The following is a 15,936-nucleotide window of genomic DNA, read 5'->3' on the forward strand; positions in this document are numbered from 1 at the left end:
ACAGTGACTGTAAAGGAGTATATAGGAGGGACCTGGTATAGGGGAGAGCCTAGGAAACAAAGTATTTGTCATGTAAGTGTAGATTAATGATAAAAAAAATAAAAAAAAGCAGTTCCTGTGTGGTGACCTCCAATGAGTTCTATACAATGATATAAAGGGCATATAAAAGTGTAGGCAAAGGGTCTGTTTGTGTTTATACAGAGGATCAAAGCCTAATTTGTCTACCCCTAAAATGAACTAAGATACAATCTGAAAAAGAACTTCCAACATCAGCACTCTCGGGAAGACTCATGCCAGAAGATGATCAGCAAAAAATACCCCAACAAAGATCCATGCACTGCCACAGGTGTAGATGCACTCATGCCACCAATTCCTGGTCTTGCCATGGGAATGATGAAGGAGATATCTAAGCTGGCCTGTGCATACAGTAAAACAACAAATTTGACTGGATCTATACTGTTGGAACTCAACCAAGAATTAGGAGAAGTGCAAATTGTAGCACTCCAAAATCTTACAACCACAGACTATTTACTGTTAAAAGAACATATGGGATGTGAACAGTCCCCAGGAATGGGTTGTTTTAATTTATCTGAATTCTCTCAGACTGTTCAAGTTCAGTTGGACAATATCCACCATATCATAGATAAGTTTTCACAAATGCCTAAGGTGCCTAACTGATTTTGTTCATTTCACTGGAGATGGCTGGTAATTACAGGTATGCTTTAGTTATGTAACTATACTCCTATTATGTTAATGTGTGCGCACAATTTACTTAGTAGTTTAAAACCTATCCATGCTGAAGTTACTCTACAAGAAGATATGTCAAAGAAATAATCAATCTTCCCAGGTTTTCTTCTGCCTGCTACTTCTATAGCTTTTCTTCTTCTTTCCTAATTACAACCCTTAAATAGAATTCGTGCCACAAGTCGAATTTACCGAGTATCATAATTCTTCCAAGTGGTAAAGACACCTCAAGACAAATGCTGGGCATAGAAGCCACAAGGCATAAATATGCAAAGAAGTAAAAAGCTATCCTTTTCAAACAGTAAGTCTTCTCTCTCACTTACCAACTTAACATTTCCCTGTATGGCCCCGGAAGATGACTGGTTAGCCAGAGACGGGTAAGATTCCTCAAGGGAGGAACAACCTAAGACAGGCACAGTCGCAGGGGGGCCATCAGGTGAGAAAACGGGGATCAGCAGAGGTGAGGTTTAGAACCTCCCCCCTCCTTTTCTGAGAGAAATCTTCTGCATACGTGGATGTTTTATTGCCCCTGTCTAGCTTGGATTAACACATAGTCTACAGGCACACACCTGATCATCTACATTTGCTCTCTTACAACAGTAAACTATGTTTTCTACCTTTATCTCGTATCTACCTACTTCAGCATTTTATTAAAAATAATAATAATAAAAAGAGAAATGTGGTATCCACATATAAATCAAGTATAAAAATCAAATGAATATTCATATTTGAACTGTTTATAGTTCATAATGCATGAACAAAACTGAAATCTTCTGTGATGACTGCCCTTGTAATGTTCACCGTGTAACTTATTCACTATGTAAGAATTTGTACTCCATGTAAGAACTTGTTCGTTATGCTTCAGAAGATTGGAGACTGACGAAAATTAGGCTTGGGGTTGATTAATGATTGTGCATTGAGCATTGACCCCCCTATACAGAATTTTATTGTTGTTAACAACCATTTGATCCACAAATATGAGAGATGCCCTCACACACACACACACAATATATATATATATATATATATATATATATATATATATATAAACACACTTCCAATTGTAAAATAAATAAGTAACCGGGATGTAATGTATAGCATATGGAATATAGTCAAAATAGTGTAACAACTTGACATGGTGATAGCTGGTACCGAGAATTATCCTGTATATAAATGTTAATCACTGTGTTGTACACCTGGAACTAATGTAATACTGTGTGTCAACTACTCTTCAATGAAAAATAATTTTCCAGGAAAAAAAAAAATTCCAATATGTTGTTAAAGTGGATTTTAGTTTATCTTATTTATATCACATGCAGTCTGTTGCTTAATCTTTGTTATGTAAATTATAAATGTCTTGCTAGGTATTGCTTGTGTTAAACAGTCTTAAAAATGTATCTGGCTGAATAATTGCCTGACACAATATAATCTGCAGAGTTGAAATATTTTTTCGACTTTAAATGAAAGACTAGACCCACCCCTTCCCTAACGCGGTAGGTGAGTAATAGAAAGTAAATGTTAGCTGTGCATTTAGTTAATTAACTGTCACTTGTTGATGATTGTACAACTGCTTTGGAGAATGTAATCGTCTATGTATGATAACAATACATTTTTAGTGGCATTATCAGCATTGGTAAGTAAATTCACCATTATATTAACCAAAGTAATATAAACTGTGTAAACATTGATTTTCATGTCTGTGTTTAGATAACTGCATAAAAATGAATGTGTTTGGTATACTGTTTGTGTTTGGTCACAGTGAGACTTAAAGGACATTAAAGCAGAAAAATGAAACCATTAAAAAAGAAATAAGGAACCAGAATCAAATAACTTTTGGTGTGGGGTTCCTAGAAAGTCAAGGAGATTGCTTGCTTTTCAATATGTTTTATCATTTTATTTATTCTCAGTATTTCCTGATTAATTGGTATTTCACTAAGAGTTTCCTGAGAAGTAAAATGTTTTCCTAAGGCATTTGTACTATACTTTTTTAAAGTTCTTCCTTATATATGTTTGCATATAAGAGAATTAAAAATTTGGGAAGTGATCTTCATACTCTTTACTGTCATTGCAAGGATACTTTGACCCAGAATTATAAGAAGTAAGTTGTCTTTGAGATGACAAGTTTAGAGTATTATTCAGTGTCTTTCCATTCCTTCTATTTTTTTTTTCCTTCTTTAGTCCTTGCTCAATAATATCTTCAAAAAAGGGACCATGGAATTTCCATTTTTGCAGTAATTATCAGAGGCCCTAATCATTTTTTTCCTTCAAACAATGTGATGATGTAATCTTGTTAGAATTTAGTTTGACTAGATTAAGCTTTGATTAGATTTCATGTATACAGTGTTATAAGGCCTACTGAAAATGTAATACTAAAAATTTTAAGCCAGTTCTAATAATATCAAATATTTATATAACATTTTGTAGTTTCAAATGTTTATTATATTGTCTCATGTTATTTTCACAAAAGTCCCCTAAAATAGGTAGAGTAAGTATTTTTCTCATTTTAGAGACCAGGATCTAGGGCTTAAATAATTTAGGTAACAAGTTTATAAATAGTAGAAGTGGTATTAGAAATCAGAACTTTTCTTAGACCAGTGCTCTTTCTGTTAGGACTCAAGTGCTTATAAAATTTGAGAAGTCTCTATTGGGTGGGTTAGGAGGCTCTCTGATGTTATTTTGAAAAAATGGAGAACAATTTCTCTTAAACACCTTCTTTCAGTCCTTAAAGACAAAACTTACTCTAATACATCCTTTAGAGCTGAATCTATAATAAGGAAAGTTCTTAGAGAAGAACAGTTGTACAGACCTGGAGGTTGGGCAGAAACAAGTCAAATCTCTTGCACACTCATTTAAGGATAGTTGTGGGGGTTTGGGCTTTATCCTTTCAGGACCATTAAATTATGTGTCTGTAAGGATTACCATCTAGATTTGGCAAGATGGTCCAGATGGGAGGCAATAATGGTAAATCTGCTTATGACACTGGTGCTGTCTGTCTGTTCTTACCACAGCTGCTGGGGAATGGTAAAGAAAGTTCCTACCCTTTATAAGAATAGAGATTCCTCTTGTCATCTATAGGACAACTACACAGACAGTCAGTTCAGTTTCCTGCAGGAACTTGATGATTCTTCATATCCACTGAACTTGCCTCCAGATCATGAATATTTTCTAATCCCCAGTTTTCTGTCTGTGTTCCACATTAAGTTGTTGCAAGAGTATGTGGTCTTTGTTTCAGAATGAACCCTTGGTGTATTTTGTGTATAATGGTGTGTTAACATCTTGCATATATAGGATTGACTCAGTCAGCGATGACATGCTTATCTTCACTTTGGAGTTTACTAATTGGCGGAGACTTCCTTTGACTGTTGAAAAGTTGCTCTCTGCTCGTGCCTCAAACTCTTCTTGGGCTCTACAGGAACATATTGGTAAGAAAGTACATTTTTTTAAACACCCTTCACTACTTTTTATCTTTTCTGTAGTTATATTGTAGTTTCAAGTGATAATAGTCATTGGAGAACATATTTTGATTTGGGCATCATTAACATTCCCTTTATGTGGGGCAAGGATGGAACCATGCTAATAGATGAGAGGGTAGGCGGGTCTTATAGTAATTTCCTTCAACAAAAATCATATCTGATTTTATAAGTTTTGCCTAAGGAGCACATAAAGAGAAGCAGGTGTTTATGAACATTTTTATTTAATGATATCCTTTTATTTTTAGTAAGGATTATATAAACAAAAGTGAGTTCTGAAAATCCTATAAGTAAATATTTGCTTGGTGATCAAAAAATGCTAAACACTTTCCTCTTTGGAGTATAGGTAGATTTGTGTTCTCTCTTTAATAATTTATAATCCCTAAAAGGAAATATTACTATCCTTTATTTATACCTGTCCTTACTGAATATATGCTGGTGTGTTGGTATGATATAACTATGGAGATGAGCTGAGTGAAAATTCTGTGAATTGATTGATATTTTTAAATGACTTATTTAAGGTAAACTCTTAACTTATTCTTAATAAAAAAGTTTTAAGCTTTTTTAAAAAAAAAATTAAAGCACACAGGAGAATATTTCATAGAAGAAAACTAGTTTAAATTAAATAATAATATATGCAAAGTATTCCTAGTTATTTATTCAGATTTATTTCACTTTATATTTTGTTAACTAGATTATGTCTTAAATTAGGAAAATTATTTCTTCATTGCTATTTTTATATGAAATGTACTCTTCATAAACATGTTGAATAGGATTTTAACAAGTAAATTTATTCATATATAGAAGTATATCTTTTAATTTCTTGGAAAATTATATTTAAGTAAATTTTCTCAATCAAAAACAGACATCCAGGAAAATATGCTGTTGAACTGAGGTGTATTCAGACTGTTAGAGGTTTCTCTTGAAGAAAAAAGTAATCTGGAGTCTGAAGTCCTTTCTTTAATGATAATGTTGTAAAACTCGCTTGCATGTAATTCTTCATGTTGAGAATTGCATCTCCTTTTACTAATTATGTATCTGCAGCAGTAGAGAACAAATAATCTACTCAGAACAGATAGAATATGAGACAATGGATTTGAGAACAAAAAGTCAAAAGTGTATCAGTTAGTAAGTATGAGTGAAAGTTTACTCTCCTTTAACCATAGGCACGTTTGTCCAGATGAAGGTAAAAATTGTGCCTGAGTACATCACTCTGCAGTAGACTAAATCCATCAAGGGCTTCTTGTTTAATTAGTCACTGGGTAGAACTTGTATAGAGTAATAGTCATCATCTCTTAAGAGGATTTTATGTTGGCTGAAGATTTGCAAAATCCTTTCTCAGAGGTATTAATGTAGCTAATGCTTTTCTGATCTGTTTCTCTAGTCAAGACCTCTTTTCTTGGTTTCTGTCCCATATATCCTAAACTGCCTTTTGCTATCCCACATTTTGACAATTCTGAAATTCGACCTTGTCATGTCCTGCAAGTCCTATTGTTCCTTCTGCCTGTTCCCTGGTTCTGGAGATGAGATGGTTTGGGAGTGCTGTTTACCAAGAAAGTGAGTTATCCCTGGCAAGTGTTTGTTCACCAGGGATGATTTTTCCCCGCAGGGAATACTTACCAGTGTCTGCAAATGTTTTTTTGGTTGTCACAGCTGGCAGGGGTGCTGTTTGCCATCTAGGGGCTGCTAACCATCCTCCAGGGCACAGGAAGTCGCCCCAGACAAAGGGTCATCTAGCCGTAGGTGTCAACAGTGCCAAGGTAGACCCTGATCCACACTGACTCTTGTGTTGTCCAGTCTTCAGAAGGTCTTTTCTTATTATCATAGAAAGGCTTTTTAATCCCGTTCTTATTGCAAACTATTTAGGAAAAGCTTGTTTTCTTCCTTCTACTTATATTGGTCTCTCAGGGTATTCGTCAGTAGTTCCTTTTCTGCAGATAATGGGAGCCATTATGACACAGGATTTTAGTGAGGATGTGAGGAAAAAACCACCCATCATCTCAGTTGTCTGAATTTCAAATGGGGTTATGATTCTCTTCTTTTCTATAGTTTAAGCCTCTCTTCATGCATTCAGCTTCCCTTTTTCTTCAATTTTCAGGACACTCATTTCCTCATATTGGCTATTTGTATTGTTCTCTCTTTTATTTGGATTTTGAGCTGCAGGATTTCTAGTAAGTAGAGACATAACCAGGGTTTTAACACCAACAAAAGGAGTGAACCCAGAAGGACAACTCTTTGATTACCTTTCTAAATGTATTACGGCTTCACCACACTTTCTCCAATAACTTACTATGTTATTTAAAACTATCTTGTCAATATTGTCCTTTAAATATTTTGGAAAAGATGCTTCTTGCAGCTCTACCACTATTAGTAAGCTCCTAGATAATTACAGCTCCCTAGCTTCTTTAAGTATACCAGTATCTATCCCAGGGGAAAGATTTTCTCCATTGTGAGCCCCTTTCAAGATGCCATAGATGTGATCAAACTTCTCCTTGCCTCATCTTTTTCCTCCCTATGGAAATTATAACTTGCTCTGGTAAATTTAAAAAAGACCATCAGTCACTTGCTGCTTATCTTTTAAATTGAGTCAGATTTTTCTTCAAAAAAGTTTTTTTTTGCAACAAAAAGGAAAGTATACTAGGTGAATTTGACTTCGTGGTTGCAACTTTAATAACAATAGTTTGATCATGTGCTTTAAACATACCTTCCTTAGAAATGACCGTTTAACCACATTGCAGTGGACTTTGTAATCAAATTTGCTAATCCGTGACCAGCTGTCCAAGATCAAGTCTAAGTAATTAAGTTCTTATTGGTAAAAGCACTTGGCTTTAGTCCATCCTGAACCTTTAATGATCAAGCAGGCATAATTATATCCAGAGTATTATATGGATCTGAATCCTACAAAGAATCCTGAAAGGACCCCAGGAAACTCTCTTGATCTATTCATTTCAGTGTTCCTCTGCTTTGTTCTAAAAAGGATTTAAAACAGTTTATACATATAGATTATCACAAAATAATAAAACTGAAATTAAAAGTGGAAGGAAAAGAAAAATGGAAAATAAAGGGGGCAATGGATATAAAATGGAGTCGGGGAAGATGAGAGAGGCTTGAACATGTTTTATAGATCCAGGAGTCTCATTTTGTAAAAACAAAAAGCAAAACATTAGATTAAAGACTTGGAGGTAAAGGCAGTAATTTTATGTAGTGAGATTTCAGATGAGCTGGTGGAAGGTATGGGGGGATGGGATTAGCCTCATATAGGTCCATTCCTTTGAGAAGGAGTACCCCTGGGGATAGGGTACATACAGATAAGTTTATAGTTTGAGAATTGACAAGCTCAGAGAAAGAGAACCTAGAGGACCTGTTTTCACTTGGAAGTAGGAGGTAAAGTCTTGCTAAGAATTGAAGTGAGAATTGGATAGGGGGTCTCAATCATTTAGAGTGGTTGTTGTGGAAACTAATGGGGAACCAATGAAAGATTGGCTGAGCAAATTGATGTGTGGGCCTGGTAGACATTAGAAGTGGTATAGTTCATATGATTATATGATCATTTTTTTCCCCAGTGTATTTTGCTTTCTCTGTATTGAGGTCCAGAAGGAAGATGCTTAGATTGGCCCTGGGGATTGTCAGAGCAGATATGGAAGAATTGAGGATGATAAAATAATATGTGATGTGCCTTTGGAATACAGTCTAAATCCAGGTAATCCAGGAATCCAGGAAAAGAAATGAGAAAGGAAGCAACCTGATAGACTAGCTGACAAGAGTCAGGGGATCCCAGGTCTCAGTGTTATTAAAGATTGGGTGCAGTGGTAGTAAGGGAGTGCAAACTTTGGAAGGATAGGAAGTGGTGTATGTTGGAATTTAAAGACAGAAAATGGGTCTGAAAGTGTTGCAGAATAACTATGAGAATTCTAAAATTGCTTCCTAGACTTCATGATAAGATGTGAAAAGGTGTAGAAGAATGAGAAAATTTATTTTAGAAATTGGTCAAGGAAGTAATTTCCTTAGGAGGATCAGGCTTCTGTGAGGACAAGAGGCAGAGAGTGTTCTGTACAATGTTCTTGAAGTAGAATTTGTAAATGTTAGGATGGGGATTCTTGATAATTTTATGGAAAGGTTTTGGAGAACGTTAAAAATTTCCTTTATAATAAATAAGCTTAGTTTTTTCTGTTCTTTCAGACTACTGTGTTGTAGTTCCCTAAGCAAGTTAGGGAAATAAAGAATGGATTTTTATTTTTTGAGGGATTCTGAGACCATGATTCATTTTTTCATTTGATAACCACAGGAGAATGTTTACTGTACACGATTTTACTTAATTTTTGAAGATTTCAGTCTCCAGAGAGGCATCCTAAAAGTGGGAGAGAGGTAGATGAAACTGCATATCAGTGATTAAGCTGCTTTTCATTTTTTCTTTTCTCTAATAGTGAGGTTGTAGTTGTCAAGAATCGAGCTTACATTCTTCCCTCCTTTTAGTACACATGACTCAATGCCTTGTACTTACATATCCATATGGACTAGATTAGTGTTTTCTAAAGTGAAGTGCATGGGTTCACTGTGCAGCCACACTTGTGGTGTGCTTTAGTGATTGTAGTTAATGTGTGATTGTTCGGTGGACCTATTACCCAGTTTTAACTTAACCAGTTCTCAAAAATTGGCTTAAAAAGACTTCTGCAAAGAAATAGTGTTTTGTGTGGACAATACTAAAGGTACAAGTGAACTAACAATAATTGTAGAGCTATACCCACCTGTTCTTTATCAGATGGCTATGTTATCTGATAAAAATTACACTTGCAATAGTAATAACTTATTTAATAAAAAGATGTATCTTGGAAGAGCTAAGAAAGAATGCTGATGGAGTGGCTTACTTTTCTGTAAATGTAAGGAAATGGAGGTAACATCATACATGAAATGAATTTTATTACATCATTAATAGTCAGACTAATACAGGAAAGGAGTTGGAACCAGACTTGAATGAAGTAATATCATTGTGGATAATTTTTTAAAAAACATGACCTTTAAAATATATTAGAGTCTTTGTAATACTTTATAATGAGATGAGAGTGATCATCATAATTGTTTGTACATACAGAGGTTTGCTCATTTTGATATATATACATGTTTAATATATATACATGTTTTGATACATATACATGTTTAATATACAAAGGAGTCTTTGAACTTAAAGATGAGTTTGTACCTTTCTTCTGCTAAAATATAGCTAGTCCAATTTTCTTAACCTCTGTTTTTCTTTGTGATAAGTAGCTATCAGTAGTATAAAACCTAGTGTAAATTTTCTGAAAAATCTGTTGATTTAAGGCAAAGATGACATTTTAACCTAGTGAGAAAGAAACTTTTCTGAAAGAAACTTTGCTGTAGGGAGATGATTTTGAAATCAGATTCTGGGAAATATTTCTGTTGTTATGGGATTTCTTGCCAAAAACAATGTGTGTCACCTAGAAAAACTCATATTAACAGTTAAAATACTTGGAAACAGTTTTCCTGAATTTTGAATTCATTTAATAAAAATGTATAAAAGCTAACCTTTCCAGTGAGTTTATAAACTGATTGATTGCAGGAAAAATAGAAATTTGTCAGATGAATTTTTGATAAAAACTTTTGCATAATTTGTAGATGGGAAAGGATAATATACTGATTAGCTCAGATAAGCCACCATGTATTCCTCCAATTTGGATCTACATGTAAGATCTTTTTTTTGCATATCATTCTTCAAGTTTTGATTTCCTTCCCTAATCTATTATTTATTTTTCAGAGACCTCAGGTAGTTGCTTTTTGTATTTTGTCTAGAGTTTTCAGTTGTAATCAGTGGGAGAGAGAGATTGTACAAGTAAAATTAAGAAAGCCTGGTTACAAAAAGATGGAAGCCAACCAGAAAGACAACGTATTAATGATGAAAATAATAAATTGTAATAGATGGCCCCAAAGTTGAATGAATACATTTGATGTGAAAAGCCATGGAAAGGGACCATAGAAATATAGTATAGGCAGATAGAGCATTTGAATATTGGCATAAGGGCAGGCTAGAAATGAATGGTTTGGAAATATAGGCAGTGTGTATGATGTACATATAATTCCATCTTACAGTGAGTTGAAGTAATGAATAAGAATAAGAATAATAAATATAATGAATTAAGAATTGGATTTATTTTGATCATTGCTTTGATTTTAATAAAACATAACATGTAGCTTCTGTTTCAATTGTTCTGTCAGTACATACCATAAAATAAACAAAGTGGAAGAATTCTAAATGGGAATGACAAGTTGAAGGTTGCTTGTCTGTTAATAGATCTATAGATAAACTAGGTTTAACATACTAAATTGAAAATGATGCGTCAGAAAAGTGATTTAAAGGAATAGCATGGTTTCAGCATTGTTTTCTAGGCCTACAATCATTGCCATCATCCAAGAAGAGAGAGATTTATTTAACAAATTAAAATGGCTTTAACATATTTTCAAGAAAATACATTTTGCTTATAGCTTCTGGGCTTTTTCACTATTATAAATTCAGGCATGGCTTGATCTTCTCTCAGCCTAGTGGGAACACATCTGGAAATACTATGCATCACTAAAACCTTCATAGGAATTTTGCATGCTTTGAAATATCGCATATACAATTAAAACATTCACTTAATATTCACTGCATATTAAACTAAGATGCCACTGATGGATGTATTATCATCTGTGTTAATAATCTACAGATGAAAGACTCCCTCGGTTCAAGATATAGTTCTTACCTCTTATTTGTTCATCAGGCCAGTGGTCTACTTGTGCTCATAGGAGGAAAACCAAAGCAGTGCGATTAAATTGGAACCGGTATCTGAAATAACCACACCCTTTCCTTTCTTGTATTATTAAATGGCAAGATCTTCTGAAACTTAACGATAGTTTCAGTGGTTTAGAAGAGGTTAGAGAATTATTTTGGGCCTAAACTTGGAGTCAAATCACTTGGCTCTAGTACCAGCAGTGTTGTTGATGTACAGTGTCAACATGGTCAAGTCCCATAAGCTTCCCATAATAAATGTGTACTGGTTCAATTTGGCTTAATCACAAATGATTAAGTTTCCACATACATATATAAACCACAGATGGTTTATTTAGCTTTAAAAATAGGGCTACAGTAGTGTAATCAGGTGACCTAGAAAGGCTTGTCAGCGCTTGCTGGAGGCTGTGGGGCAACCAGAGGCACTGTCATTAGCCTAAGGAGTTTGTGAGCCAGTATACTCTGTCCAGTAAGAGAAGCTGCAGATGCATCAAGGATCTCTCAGCCCCTTAGCAGCTCTCCTCCAGGTTGCACAGCCATCCTTTATCTTCCTTTCGGGTGTATAACAAATGTATACTTATAAGTGTAATAAATATTTATGTACAAATGTGCAGAATGAAGAGATTTCAATTTCACAAGATGTATATTAAACTCCAACTGAATATAAGTAAAAATTCCCTTAACTAACCTCACTTTAACCCATGCACTCCAGTCCTGTCATTTCCTCTGAGTCCCGTCCGACTATGCCTGTGGCATGCTCAGCAATTACACATCAAGCCAATGGTTTGGGTATGGCAGTACACTTTTGTCCCTACTATCGCTGAGTTGTGTGCTTACCAATAATCAATTATGCTTATTTCTAAAACTTTTATTACATTTGTGGATCCTGAGTGACGTGAGGACCAGTTGTTGCTCCTGACCTCACTGGGTAAGAGGGCTTCCTTATATGTAACAGTTGAACACAGTACTGAAGTTGAACTGTTGAAGTTGAAACTGCTTACACCTTTGGGAAACTGGAGGAGGGTGGAGTTTCAGTTTGGGCATCGTCTCCATGTGTAATCTGCTAATACCTCCAAGGCTCCCCTTACCTGTGTTTTTCCATCTTATAATTGAGAATGATGATTCTTTATGTTTATAGAAAAGGGTAAATTTAAACAAGATATGGGTATGAAATGCTGGAAGTAAGTGTGCTATATTATAGATGCTGTAGTCTTATATATAATGGAGGGGTCTGTGAACGTGGTTTAAGAAAATACTCAACTTTTCTGAGACTCAGGTTTTATGTGTAAAATCAGATAACTGTTTTGCTTTTCTTATTTGACATTTTGAAACACTGTGATTTGAGGAGTTTCCCAAACTGAATAATCTAAATGAGTGTATGTGAAGTGTATGATCATATGGCATAGTAGACATTAAATGTTCCTTTTCTCTGTCAATTTTAAAACTTGATTCTATGTCACAGATACAAAGAGGAAAACTTTTGTATGCTACACATTTATTCACTTGATGTGGTAGGTAGCGGGGAGATCATTTGCAATGAAACAGAGTAGGAAGGATATAGCATTTGCTGCTGTGAACTTCTATGGTTTCTGAAGTTAGTTCTTCCATTTAAGTGCCAACTGGTATTGTCATGTCTTTGGGATTTGATGTTTAGTTTTATATGGCCCTGGGTACTGACTTTGGATGTGTGGCTAGCAACTAGAGGGAGAGGAACCAGGTGAAGGTTGTAAAAAGTATAAATAAATAGTTTATTGTGGTCATCCTGGCCCAAGTAGTCTTTCAAAAGTAGGTCTGAGTAACATATGACTTCTGTTTTACCATACAGAGATGGGAATAAAAAGGCACTTATCTTAATGTACTGTTATATCTTTGTGTTTAAAAATGTTTCATCTTCCTTTTTTTTGTTTGTTTCTCCAGCCTCTGTTCCATCCCTGACCCATCTTTGTCGTTTGGTAATTCGGTCCAGTCTAAAACCAGAACATTTACAATATGACAGTTTTATCTGTCAGTTACCACTTCCCAGAAGCCTACATAATTATTTGCTCTATGCAGAGGTTCTGAGGATGAATGAAGTTCCAGAACTGGCAGTTATCCAAGATGGAGAACTCAGTGAAGCTACTTAACACAGCTCATGTATTACTCTGAAAATCACCAAGCCAAAGAGCCATGGAGTACAAATCCTTCTTGATTTTATAGTCGCAAAAGATGATTTTTGTTTGTGTGGATGGTTAGGGTTTTGGAGTGAACGTTTACAACTTGGCTTCCTGGTAAAAAAAATGTAACTTCATTTATGTTACTTTATTGCAGTTTTATCACTGGTACATTTCATGTTGTAATATTCATTTCCTAACCTTTTTTCTGCTTTATTCTGTTAATGAACTGTGATGCTACTTCTAGTGATAGACATGGCATGTTCCATGATTCTGTGTTTACCTAGGGCTAGGAGCTTATAATGGAATGCATAAAACTTCACTGAAAGTGCACACATAGTGGATTTGAATGTATTATTATTATTATTTTATTTGAGGTTGAATGTCCCTTGTGTTTATAGAAGAATTATCTTTTATTCCATTCTCATATCTTAATTCAGTCACTTTTATGAATACTGTTCATTGGCTTTTCATAGGTAAACTCAGGGGAGAATTTTTTTTTTTAAAGATAGAAAATGAATCATTTTGCTGTTGTTTTTTTTTCCCCCAGTTTCTTCATATTGTCTTAAAAAAGACTCCTTTTCTGCAAAGGCAAGAACAGACCTAAACTCAAAGATATGCTTAGCCGAAAAAATATTAGCTTGCTATTGAGATAAATGAGCATTTTGCTACATTAGAATACTAATCAGGAGACTGGGAGGGGCAATTCTGTGGTCCCATCTTTAAAGAAAGAAAGGTATCTATGCATGAGTCACTTCAGTATCAAATAAGTCATAAAAGCTTCTTCATTCAGCCTCCAATTCAGAGGCCCACTTTCATTCTATGAAGCAATGGCTGCCAGTTTTATTAATATTAGTGTTTTCTCTTTTTATTATCTAGATAGGTTACCATATAGTATGTGAAATTTAGACCTCAGAATCCTATGTTAATGAGACACTGCCTTATTGGTTTTACAGTTAATATTTCTGAGTCTGGAGTCAGGACTAAATACTGGATCAAATGACTATGATAAGAGTCTTTGAGGACCAAATTTGAGAAAAAGTTCTGAAAGCATTACTGTCATGAGAGACAGCTAGAGATGAGGTCCAAAGGAGGGCACGTCTTCTGTCCTACTGGAGTCCTGTGGCTTAAAATAGATGGGAGTGGGTCAGCCAGGTCCACCTCTGATAGGCCATGGCTGTTTGCTAAAAGCAGTGAGGAAGGTGGACCAAAGGAAGGAAGCATCGTAGGTCTAGAGGGATGACTGAGTTCAGTGTAGCTGAGAGCTGTATTTGCTCAGTTTGAATGTGGTTATACAGGCAGAAATAAGGGTGCATAATGGAAAACCAGATGGACATTCTGATACTTAAAGAGATTCCAAGAATATTTGTACTATGCAGTAAATTTTTTTTTTGACTGTGCAGTAATTTCTAAATGTTGTCCTAATCTTTATTTTTCCAAACTCTTAAGTCTCTGATTTTTCACATAACCCGTTTTTGTTAGGGCCAAATGTACTTTTGAGGGTGAATCTTTTCATGTGTTTTTGTTCATGTTTAAATATATAATAAAAATTCAACTATGCATAACTTAGCTCTTGTTCTTAAAAATATGAAAATGATTCAGATGGCCAACAGGCACATGAAAAGATGCTCCACATCACTAATCATCAGAGAAATGCAAATTAAAACCACAGTGAGATCCTTCACACCAGTAAGGATGGCCAACATCCAAAAGACAGACAACAACAAATGTTGGCGAGGGTGAGGAGAAAGGGGAACCCTCCAACACTGCCGGTGGGAATGTAAACTAGTTCAACCATTGTGGAAAACAGTATGGAGGTTCCTCAAAAAACTAAAAATAGAAATACCATTTGACCCAGGAATTCCACTCCTAGGAATTTACCCTAAGAATGCAGAAGTCCAGTTTGAAAAAGACATATGCACCCCTATGTTTATCAAAGCACTATTTACAATAGCCAAGATATGGAAGCAACCTAAGTGTCCATCAGTAGATGAATGGATAAAGAACATGTGGTACATATACACAGTGGAGTATTATTCATCCATAAGAAGAAAACAAATCCTACCATTTGCAACAACATGGATGGAGCTAGAGGGTATTATGCTCAGTGAAATAAGCCAGGTGGAGAAAGACAAGTATCAAATGATTTCACTTATCTGTGAAGTATAACAACAAAGTAAGAACTGAAGGAACAAAACAGCAGCAGACTCACAGAACCCAAGAGTGGACTAACAGTTACCAAAAGGAAAGGGACTGGGGAGGGTGGGTGGGAAGGGAGAGATAAGGGGGAAAACGGGGCATTATGATTAGCATACATAATGTAGTGGGGGAGAGGAACATGAGAAAGGCAGTATATACAGAGAAGACAAGTAGTGATTCTATAGCATCTTACTATGCTGATGGACAGTGACTGTAATGGGGTATGTGGGGGGGGACTTTATAATGGGGGAGTCAAGTAACCGTAATGTTCAAGTAATTGTACATTAATGATATCAAAATAAAAAAATATGAAAATGAATATTTCAGAGACATTTAAAAGCCCTTAGTATTTAAAACAAATAATTTTATTTACTATGTACAATGTGTCATACAATAAAATACTATTTTTTTGACTTATAGCAAGGACTCAGAAATCTAATCTAAATGTAGGTGAATTATAGTTAATAGCTCCAGATCAAAAGCTCCAGATCAAAATAATACATTTAGTTAGTTTGAACCTTAAGCCTTGCCCTACTGTCACACTTAATATTCTCAGTGAAAAGTCACAGTGAGCGTAAGGAAGGACCCAATACAG

At 35.1% G+C, this 15,936-nt stretch overlaps 1 protein-coding gene across 2 annotated transcripts in view; it reads left to right on the forward strand.

Moving 5' to 3' along the window:
• Nucleotides 1-14,707, forward strand: part of ASB3 (ankyrin repeat and SOCS box containing 3) — a 118,955-nt gene extending 104,248 nt beyond the window's left edge. For both annotated transcript variants that reach the window (XM_036925930.2, XM_057497212.1), the window contains exons 9-10: nucleotides 4,033-4,166; nucleotides 12,910-14,707. In XM_036925930.2, coding sequence (XP_036781825.2) covers nucleotides 4,033-4,166; nucleotides 12,910-13,115 — 340 coding nt within the window. In that variant the 3' untranslated portion in view covers nucleotides 13,116-14,707. The remainder of the gene's footprint in view (nucleotides 1-4,032; nucleotides 4,167-12,909) is intronic.
• Nucleotides 14,708-15,936: the final 1,229 nt, after the last annotated feature.

The sequence above is a fragment of the Manis pentadactyla genome, chromosome 2 (genome assembly GCF_030020395.1).
Source record: "Manis pentadactyla isolate mManPen7 chromosome 2, mManPen7.hap1, whole genome shotgun sequence".
Taxonomy (NCBI): domain Eukaryota; kingdom Metazoa; phylum Chordata; class Mammalia; order Pholidota; family Manidae; genus Manis; species Manis pentadactyla.